Source organism: Orbicella faveolata, unplaced genomic scaffold (assembly GCF_042242905.1).
Source record: "Orbicella faveolata isolate gen_17 unplaced genomic scaffold, um_ofav_v1 contig_1, whole genome shotgun sequence".
NCBI classification, from domain to species: domain Eukaryota; kingdom Metazoa; phylum Cnidaria; class Anthozoa; order Scleractinia; family Merulinidae; genus Orbicella; species Orbicella faveolata.
Genome location: NW_028301536.1, coordinates 14,039,056 through 14,050,000, shown reverse-complemented (window position 1 = coordinate 14,050,000; position 10,945 = coordinate 14,039,056). Strand labels below are relative to the sequence as shown.

General features: G+C 40.0%; 1 protein-coding gene across 2 annotated transcripts in view; it reads right to left on the bottom strand.

Moving 5' to 3' along the window:
• LOC110061361 (NFX1-type zinc finger-containing protein 1-like) overlaps positions 1 to 7,190 on the bottom strand; it is a 16,708-nt gene extending 9,518 nt beyond the window's left edge. The window contains exons 1-8 of one of the 2 annotated variants that reach the window (XM_089290721.1): positions 6,993 to 7,190; positions 4,669 to 5,391; positions 4,088 to 4,557; positions 3,098 to 3,253; positions 2,518 to 2,624; positions 1,580 to 1,641; positions 1,133 to 1,290; positions 259 to 459 (exon numbers count right to left, since the gene is read on the bottom strand). In XM_089290721.1, the coding sequence (XP_089146847.1) occupies positions 259 to 459; positions 1,133 to 1,290; positions 1,580 to 1,641; positions 2,518 to 2,624; positions 3,098 to 3,253; positions 4,088 to 4,557; positions 4,669 to 5,380 (1,866 nt within the window). In that variant the 5' untranslated portion in view covers positions 5,381 to 5,391; positions 6,993 to 7,190. The remainder of the gene's footprint in view (positions 1 to 258; positions 460 to 1,132; positions 1,291 to 1,579; positions 1,642 to 2,517; positions 2,625 to 3,097; positions 3,254 to 4,087; positions 4,558 to 4,668; positions 5,392 to 6,992) is intronic. The other variant, XM_089290726.1, reaches the window with a different exon arrangement.
• Between the last annotated feature and the right edge of the window lie 3,755 nt (positions 7,191 to 10,945).

Below are 10,945 nucleotides of genomic sequence, written 5' to 3'. Positions count from 1 at the left end.
CAACTGGAATATAAATGGTACCAAAACTGTTGCGGCAGTCTAACAAATCTTATCATAGACCAGTATCACATTAAGGGAGAAGCTACCTCACGCCGTGAAACCTGAGTTAGCTGGATCGAGCTCTGGAGCCACCAGATCTTGAGCTAGAGCCACCCTGCTGCGACGTTCACTAGAATGGAGTTTACACTAAATGGCTTACCAAGCGTGTTTTCTTCCCACCATCCCCCGTTTCCACTAAATTTATCAGTGTACCCTCACCTCGTGCATTTCGTGCTTCAATTTCGATAGACTGCATGCCTGCATAGTCTCGCTCTGACTCCTTCCCCCTACTCGAACAATTCTCTTCGGATGAAACTGATGGATTCCTTCCAGAAACTGATCGAGTGCATGGTTTGTGTAACAGACAACCAGGATTGGGCGATGCCACTTCCCCTTGTTATGTAACAATACATTAACAATCTGCAAAGAAACAAATTTCGTCCTGTGTTGCTGGCTAGTGCAGCGCTATAAAGACGTCTTAACAAAATCATTCAATTCAAACAGGAATCTGTACTAGTGGTTGAGTTCTAAAGAAATAATATTACAGTCGAACCTCCACTAACGGCCATCTCTCTACAACGTTCATTTTTTTCAGGCCCGCCTAACGTTCCATACATTCACTCTTCAGTACTCAGTATTCAGTTTAACCACTTAACAACGGCCACCTTTCAGTAACGGCAACGGCCACTAAAGCGCGTCCCAATTGCCAAAATGAGCCCTCGGCAACGGCCAGTTAATCAACGATTGACGAACGGTGCATTGTAAAAGGCGACGAAAATTGCTTAATACTGCTTGATTAATATTTTATCGATATGTTTTGATTGTGTTATGTATTAACATGCTACAGTAAGCATTTTTTTAAAGATAAAAATGTTGCACCCACGAAAAATGCAAGTTTCATATTACACCGCTACCTCCCCATAACGGCCACCTCTCTACAACGACCACTTTTCTCTGTCCTCAAGGTCGCCGTTGTGAAGAGGTTCCACCGTTGTATATCGGATTTAACGTTAACAATTGGCCTTGACAATATATTGTAGAACTTTTAAATTGTCTTTAAAATCAATCTAAACTGCTGTCGCTTTTATTCTACCTTCAATCCTATGTACGTCTTTCCAGTTCCCGGCGGTCCTTGAATGACCGTAAATGCTTTGGTCAGAGCCATTTGTAGAGCCTTGAACTGAGAGTCATCGAGACCCAGATCGTCCGCAGACGGCCAGGAGTCCAGGTTCAGGACTGGAACATTTGATGCTTCATGGAATATAAAGTGAAAGTGGTAAGCAACGAGACTGGAGAGTTTCAAAACAAAAACATCCGTTATATATGTTTATTTTAGTCAAAACTAAACTCTCGATCCAGCGCTATACTGATAAGAGCATATAGTATTAGTAGTCAAGTCCTGGGTTACCCGGTACGTTACGTACTATAAAATCATGGGACGATAATCTCCAGCCGTTTGGATGACGAAAACAAGATGTTTGTCTGTCGCTTATTGTGCATTACTGGGATAATTATACAAATCACAATAATTTGGACTTACCCTGTCGAGACTTAACTCTCATGTTTAGGTCTGCAAGCCGTGACCTCACAGACTGGCGAGAACTGTTGAAGTAAGGCAACATTTCAGTATCAAAATAGATTATTTCACAAAATGACTACCAGTTAAGGTTTATCTTTCAAACTCGCACGACAATCGTCCGCGAGTGGAACGATTTACCTGCAAATGTTGTAGAGGTTGGCAACCTGAATCTGTTTAAGAAAGCTCTGAAATCTTTTTTACGTATTTATAATCTAAATTTTAAATTTTTAGCACTTATTTGTATTTGTAATGGAATCTTCAGCATTAGGTTTTTAATACATATCATATTTTAGGGAAACTTTTTATATAGGGTCCACCTCTTTAAACTCCCTTTCAGGGTGCTTTTTTTATTTATTTTAGTTTTAACCCCTGAATAAAGTCCTGTGTGTATGTAGGTATACGCGGGTGCGTTCCTTTGGGGTGATCTGGATCAGGATCAGTGATCCAAGATCACTCGGATCATGGTGCATCAAAGGAACCGGTTCCTTTGGAACGGTACCCTGTATGCATGTACGTATGTTTTGCGCAGCAAACTTCTCTCATTCTTCTTCAGGCTATTTTGGCAAGGAAAAGGACTAAAATCACAAGAGAACAAAAGAGATAATCAGTTCAGTAACCTTTATCAGCCTTTAAATCTCATTTCCTAGTTTTAAAGCCAAGGATCGCAGGATTGGCAACAATTATCAGCTCGCTTAAACAACACATCAAGTGTTATCACTTATTTACTTGTCCTCATGAATGGCTACCACTTTCAAAAACGCGGGCACATCATCTAACTCATGTCAATTGCAATTTACGGTAGGTAACGAATGCCTGTGAAGGTAACAATAGGCAAAAATCGGAGAGCCTGCGACATTTTCTCTGATTTTTGCCTACGACACCTTCAGATAGTATCTCACCTTGCCTTCTTCATGATTGGCGTTAGATCAAAGGTCACTGGTCCTTGAGTCCTGTCATTCAAGTAGGAGGGTGGTTCCACTTCTTTCTGGCACTTTACGATGTAATTCTGCTTTAAAAAAGGGGACAATACAGAATAACATTGTCATCCCAAAAAGATCGGGACGAGAAGAATACCTTTCACTGAAATAATTTGAAGGGATTCACAACGTACGATGGTACATGTAAGCTTAGACGTAAACTACACTAATATGGAGATTTTGTTGTCCATCAATGCTCTGCAGAAAGGCTGACATGACAACAAATTACATACCACTGGGCTGAAGAAAACAAAAGTTCCGTTTCCGATAGCTAGCTACGTATACCGGAGAACCACAGGAAAAGTGAACAATGGGTTTTTAAACCTTAGTAAGCCCTCCAATTACCCAACTAGTCAGTTAAGTATAACTTGAAATGGAAAAATTCGTGTTGTTTTTGGCCTTCTCTTTCACTTGATTACATGATGCAAATAACAACCAAATAACTACATTTTAAGCAAAGAAATATGTTCTTATAAAACGGGAGAAAGGTTGCGAAGGTCACCTGCAAAGGTAGGTCTGCGGGAGTAATTTCTTTGAGTCCCTCAAGCACATGACGATACGCTTCAAAGAAGGCAGTACTTTCCACCATCTGATATACGTCACCTTCTTCAAGTTCCATATGATCATATGAGCGGATGACCTGTATGTCCACTATACCCTAGACAAGAGCAATTGCCGGTTTTTAATACCTTTGTTACAGTACATAAAAGATAGGAAAGGGTAGAGAATATTGCGCTTACGGGAGCGTGCCTTTCCCAAAAACAACGGACGCAATGCTCGAAGTCTTTCTACGCACGGCCATGACTATATTAAAAACTCATGAGTGATTGACATGGTTGAGTATTACCTCTATAAGACGTGTAAATCGGATCTCAAGTAATATTCACAAGCTGTACATTTAATACAGAGAAGCCAACTACTGTCTTGTTAAAGGGAAGGTATTATGGGTTGCGCATGTGCGAGCTTTCGATCCAGAGTTTGAAAATGTCCGACGACGATTTCAATCTCAAGTGCGAAATTCAAAACGGCGCCGACAAGTGCAGGCCACGCAGTGAATATACCTTGGCTAGTTGTGCTGTGTCAATCAATTTTTTTCCAACGCGAACTCACTTCACCCCCTAATAATGAGGAATGCTTCTCGTGAGCTTGATCTGTGCAGTTAGTGATTGGGCTTCTTAGTTATCTTATCTGTCATTAATTTCTTTTTCCACTGATATTATCCATCGAGTCTCACATTTCCACAAAAAATCCCTACTCAGCGCATTCTCGAAACGTTAAAACCATAGCGTGTTGATACAATGATCTCGCTTCAAAGACCGTATATAAATACAGGAAAATCACATTTTTAGAATGTTTTTTCACAGGGTTTGTGAAAACAATTCATCTTGGGATACAGTACTCACACAGTCATAGTCACCCCCTCCAGGGCTAAAAGTATTGTAGTCTTGTTGTTACCGATATGTATTCTCTATACGATGTTAATTTAACTTACTTGTCTTATGTTCCAAAGCTCCCGGTTGGCCACTGTAACAAACACAAAGCTATCAAAATTGTCCTTGGATAAACACATCAACGAGCCAAAGATGAGTCGTTTGCTGTTCTCCCAGCGTACATGCCTGAGTTTGGAGTTGTCAAACTTGATCCGGTAACGGAGACCGTTGGACGTACATACAGGATACAACAACCGAACGTTATTGTACAGACGAATGTCCTGATGGGCCCCTATCTTACTGGAGCCTAAACGCTCCAGCAACTGTGCGATCCCTTCACGAAGGGGTCGTACGAAATCTTCACGAAGGAGTCGAAATTGTACGTCCAAATAATGTTCCACGTCATTGTAGCTCCCATCAATTTTGTTCCTTCTGAGGAAGGGTCGTCCTCCTGACAAGATGTCCTCCTGAGTTGGAACAACAGAGAGCCTACGAAAATTTTCCGGTGGATTTACATCATCGTTCACTCCAGCTAAAGAAAATCCAAATATGTTTTGTCAGTGCATAAGTAAAAGTTCATTTATTCTATTGACAGAAAAAAACCTCTTAAAAAGGGAATACTTCATAAACGTTGTCATCTTACCATCCCTGCGAGGCTTCCTTCTTTTTTGCCGTTCTTCTTCTTCTTTTCTCTTTAACTCCTCGGCCTTTTTTATTCTCAAATTCATTATTTCATCCACCTCCGTCACGAGGGCATCATCTGCTAACTGTCCTGTGTCAGACAGCATTCTTGTTCCACAGTACAGATCGGATACCGGAAGATCAGCATAACAGCTCGGGAATCTTTGGAGCAATTCATTCATTATTTTAACTACATTTCTCAAAAACACTGCGAGATCAGCTAGAGACAAGCCGCTATTGGATAGCTTGTTGAGATATGGTCTCAGATGAGAATTAAGAAAAGACGACCCCGGTAGAAGGTTTAGTAGCTTTAACAGGTTTTCGCTACAGCCGCAGTCACAGGCTTTCGTAACAATGCTCACGATCAGGACAATCCTCTGATCTTCCATTACTGACTGCTGTTTGAATAAATACTCCGCGGCTGGGAAACATCGACTCGATGTTAAATGGAGGATGATTTCGTCCGAGGTTTTGGTCTCCAGTGCTTGCAGTTCCGTGAATCCTAAATTATCCTCAAGCTGGTCTCTCGCCGTTCCCCTTCTATCTCCTCTTACACCGGCTCTTCCACTGCCTCTTCCACCTCCTCTTCCATTGCCTTCTCCATATTGCCTTACACCTCCTCTTCCAATGCCTCTTCCAGTTCCTCTTCCTCTCTGGCCTCGCCTGACGGACATTGGCAATACCTCTGAAACAAGATAGAGTCAGAATGCAATATATTGGTTGTAAAGTCCAGTACTCCTTTTTGAACAGAATCTAACGTTTGAAATCCAAAAACAAATTTGAAAATGAACTACAATTATATCATTTTCATGTGTTTATGACCAAGAAAAGATATTATTTAGCAGCCCACGAACATTTGTTTACATCAAACAAAACTCCAGAACATCAAACAAAACATCGTACCCCAGTCTACATTAGGCGAAAGTGCCAAGAAATTGTTTCTTTCATTTCAGCACACGAGAGTTAACAGAATGCAAAAAGGTCTACCGCCTCGTATCCAGTCACCACGATTCAGAGGCAACGCCACCAGGTTCAAATCAGCACACAAGAAAGATGTGTGTACTAAAACCTTTGTCCTTGGGCCTGACAAATCTCACGGAGTATTTCAACGCCGGAAGAATCTAGTTGCCAGAACACTCTGCCGAGTAGTCTTGTAATTGGTTTTCTTTTGCATGGGATGACGAGCACCTCTCATACGAGACTTGTATCCTTAAAGCAAACCGATTCGATTCGATAGGGTATGTAGCAAGGAGCGACCTTTCCAAGCGACAAGAAATCGCGACCAAAAGTAAAGATAGCAGTATGCCATTTTAAATTACTATGACTCACTACTTCATTTTCAGAAACATTTTCCAAGTAATTTGACATCATATCTTCCAGAAACTTGTTCATTTTTGGTTATCCACATTCGATCACCCTCTTTCTAGCGAGTTCTCCGATTAAGGTTCTACATTAACAAGTTATTATTCGTGATTTCCATATTTCATTAGTTTTCAGCTTATTAGCCTGTGGTGATCGGCCTTCAACACCCAATGAAAACGATCTGAAAGATGTTCAGGACTAATATGGGCTTGTAATACGAGGTGAATATGTCACATTTGTCAAGGAAAACAGCAATATCGCTCCAAGAATGAACAATGCACCGTCTGTTCAGAAGTCCACAAATGACGGACTCCGGGCCGTGTAACATACTGTACTTTCGGTGTAAAGTGTGCGAACTTGTCACAACACAAGCAGCTACAATGTGGAATACAATATTCGACGGTGGGATGACCAGTTTCTGCTGGCAACCATCTCATGTTCACAGTACGGAGGACGTTTTTGTTAACAATGGCTTCTACAAATCATTATATTAATATTCAATTAGCAAATTTCATTTCTTCTTGCTTTGATCTACGCAATATTCCACTTTCAAATCAAACCAATATGACTTGATCGCTATATCATAACCTTATTCTATGTTCACGAAAATCATTACCGTTTTAGTTTTCGTAAAAAAGCTTTTGCAACACTAGCTGTATGCTTTTATAGTCATGCGACAGTTCGATGTACCGCCACAGCAACTTCATTGTCCTGAAATGGCGACCAGTTATGTGAAACATTGTTTGCTTCTATTGAAATTTCCTTTTCTCCCTGACTACCCTAAACTCCCGGCACCGTAAAGAGCTGAAAGGGCTATTTTGGAAAATAGTACAACTTCCCTTTAGGACAACGATATACAGTTGCAGTAACATAGATAACTTTAGTGATTACTGAGTTAATCGAATCGAAACATAACAGGTTTACCTCACAGGACCTCACTGTCCAAGTAAGCCAGATATCGGTCGCGATGTTACTTGCATAAACTTGTCGACAGCTCAGTCCTCAATCATCGTATACCAGTTGCGTAAGTACGTAAAAGTTTGATTTCGATCGCCAAAACGTTTGACTTTGCTGCGGCAATTATAAAATTCCTGAAATGTTTTAATTGATTTTGGCTGCGAGCCAATCAAATCACAAGCACGATTTCTTAGAAACAGATTGTCTAATTCCCGGAAATCAGAGGCTTTAAAAAATAGGTAAGGCTTTAAGTTAAGTTATATATCTTTAATACAAAATACCTTCGTAATAAAAACAGCTCGTTCATTTTTCGCCAGTTTCAATTTGAACACAATGATAACAATATAGACCAGTTATGAATTAGAGAGGGAAAAGCCGCGACCCTTGAGAGAATGGATGTATGTTATCAAACTAAACGGCCCGAGAGAAACTCAGGAGGTTTTAATAACAATTTGTTTTCCAAAACAATACAAAGACAACAGCTTAATTATTTTGCATCCACGATTACTCTTAAAACAATAAAATCAAGCAATCAAAGCAAGTTTACCCAGTATCGGGAGCGCAGCCAAAATTCTCAGAAAGACTAGAATCATTTCCGGGAGGTTCCTGTGACGTCACAACAAAGCAAAACCTCGTAACCAGGTTCTTCTCGACTTTGCTTTCACCTTGGAAATCAGTGCAAATTAGAGTGTTTACCAATAATCTAGGTCAAATGGAAACGTAGCTTACATGAACTAAATTATATTATGGTTTCACCCTCGTATCTCGACAGCATTTTACGTCTAACTACTTTCAAACTGGATCAAATTCTATCAGTAGAGGCAAAGCTTACTCACAGCGGATTAAGTAGCCGAGGGGATAAACTCCGCGATATACCTTGGTACCTCTCAGGGGTTCTTTTCAAAATTTCCGACGAGCAGCCCCGTTTTTTTTTTTGTTTTTTTTTTTTTTTTGTATGAGAGTCCTCCCCCCCCCCCCCCCGGGCACTGTTCAGTACTCAGACAAAAGGCAAAATACGCAAAAAGCAAAAAGGCACGATTTTCAGTTGCTGGCATGAAAGGCTAGAGCAAAAACCACCAAAAGAAAAATGTGCGCGATTGGGCAAAATGCAAACTTTGCCAAAAGGGTAAAAATGGCAAATTGCACCTGCAATGGGCGCGATAATAGGAGCGCGAAATACATACAGCTCGATGTGTTACGCTGCTTGCGAAGTTTTGAATAGAGAGTAACTAATACATTCACTTCTCAGATATAAGAAAACTACATTAAACTAGCTACAAAATGCTGCTCGTTTGAAGAGGAAGAACTAAATAACGTGCGAATTACAGCAATTCTAAAGCTTATTATATAACTGAGAAAATAACTTCATTGTGATTGTCTGAAAGCAGGCCAATTTATCGTTAATTTTTAATTTGCACTGCAGTGCAAATTAACGCGCGCGCTTTCGTGATTTTCCCACTCATATAATAAATAAGTAATAGTACGAAAGCTCGAGCAATTAAGGATTTATACTACTCGTAATTATGGAAATTCTTTCAATTTGCACTCGTCCTAAGGCTCGAGCAATTTTGGGAGAATTTTCAAATATCACTCGTAGTGTAAATCCTTAATTGCCATCGCATTCATGAGATTACCTATGCACATTTTCTCCCGATTTTTGCTAACTTTGCTTTCAACATCGTGCTCGTGGCCCTTTTGTCCCCTAGCGTGTGCTCACCTTACTTGCATTACGGGATGGCCTTTACCTCCCCTGGGCTTTTCAAGATACTATTCTTTGTGCATGATCAAACATACGAATAAATTCCAGTTGCCATGCGTCTGTTCAGTGATTGATCAAAGATGACGTCAAAATGTAGTAAGAACTGGTACATAGCACATGAGTTAATGATATCACCCATGCATCTGTTCTCCAATTGATCTTAAGAACCAATCAAAATGTGAGAATAATTCGACATGTTATATATCTATCGGCTGTTATCGGCGGTTTTCGGCGGTTTTCGGGCCCCAGATTAAAATTCAAAATGGCCGCCACGTTACAAAATATATATTTTATTCGTCATTCCGTTTGCGGGCCTCTGTGATTTTAACGAGCAATTATGAAATATTTCATTTATTTAGGAAGACAAATAAAACGTAACGAGTGAGAAAGCCAAGTGATAATCATAATTGCAAATGTACACACAAATGAAGTCTATTACTGCTTATCGACTTTTCGTGTGCAAAAACGTTACTGACCATCTTCTCGCAGAAATTAAATAATCGAATTTTACTCAATGCAAGCAACAACCTTGGCTTCACAAAGAACTCTAACACGGACTTCAGTGTACTAAAGGATCTAAAGACTAAATTACTTCACAAATAAAGTGGACCATCCTCAGCGAATTGACTCGTTTTTTCTGCATTTGCCATGACCCTGAGTTGCTTGAAGGGCATTTGCTCGCACAACGTTCCTCAAGCGTGTCTCTCTATAGCCTGCTACGCTGATGCTCTTTGGGCTTCGTCACAAAATATTGTTCACTCACTTAAATCTCGTTCCCAGAGCCTTCGTTACCCTTGTCCAGCTTTTTCCCGTTCCGCTGGACAAGGATAACGACGGCTCTGGGAACGAGAATGCTCTCACTTGAGGGAGGATGATTGTAGTCTAGGTTAGTCTCTCGTTACTTACTTTTCGCGGACAAAACCAAAGGTACTTCTTGTTCTTCCGTGGACTATAAGTCATAGTCCAACTTTTCCACCTCTTTGTATGCAACAGAAAACCTTTTCCAATTCTATAACCTCGGCACGCGGCTTGATGAAGGAAATTTTGTCACGTGCGACGAATCTTGAATAAACTAATTTTGCACAAAAAGTGTTGTGACTGGCCAGTGCAAATTATGAAAGAAGCGCGGGTATTTGTTTGAATTGCAAAAAAATATTATTTTGTCAATAACCGGGCTACATCTACTGAGAACATTTTATCCGTTCGTCTCCACAAAGGCAGATAACGAAACAAGGGCTAAACATCACCGAAACGAAGGCGGACAATATCTTATTATGCAATTTCCTACTAAGGGGACTGGAGAGGGCTGCAGGAGAGAAGCTAGCGGAGAAAGATTAATGCAGTTTCTTCCTTTTTCCTTAAATTCTTCGTTCCTCCCCTCCCACTTTACCTTCAAAAAGCATGATACTAAGCCTATAATTTTCTGCGCTATAAAGTAAAAACCCGCGTGTAAGAACCTACATTTTTTGAAATCTGACAAAATAGGTTCTTGTAATGTGGTGTAGTCATTGGCAATTTAAGCTAAGTAGGTTATTACTTAGCTTCTTAATTTCTATGAAGGAGATAATGTAGTTGATTACCAGAAAAATAAATAAACTTGGGTTTGGTCCTCAAATTTACAGTATTTAGTCACAACTGTATTATGTAATTTCTTGTAATACAAAGTTGCAATCTCAAAGTCATACTCCTTGGTTAAAATTTTTATCATAATTTAGCTGCAACCGACATAAAAGAACCTGCTTGATCTTGCTTGGCTAAGCAGGGTCTTACATTTCTGGGTATTAAATGGCAAATGTTGGCCAGCAGGTTCTTAAACCACTAGGTTCTTGCTTGCGGATTTTTACTCTATATGATCGCCTGGACCCTATTGTAGTAAATGTTCTGTACTTGAAATCATAAGAGGATAATTGAAGAGACTTTGTACCTTAAAATGTCAGTTTCATATTGCTCAAGTTGGGATATTGATAACAAAACCTCACTTGGAAGGATTTTAAGATATGAGTTAACACAAGAGACTATCGATCTCGATCAAAGTCACTTGAACAAGGATTTTGTTTTACTTCAATAACAGTTGGTCATGAAACGTCCAGCTACAACTCGAGAATTGTTACGGAATCTACGTGTCGGGTATAGTAGATATTGAAACACATATTCCTGCCAC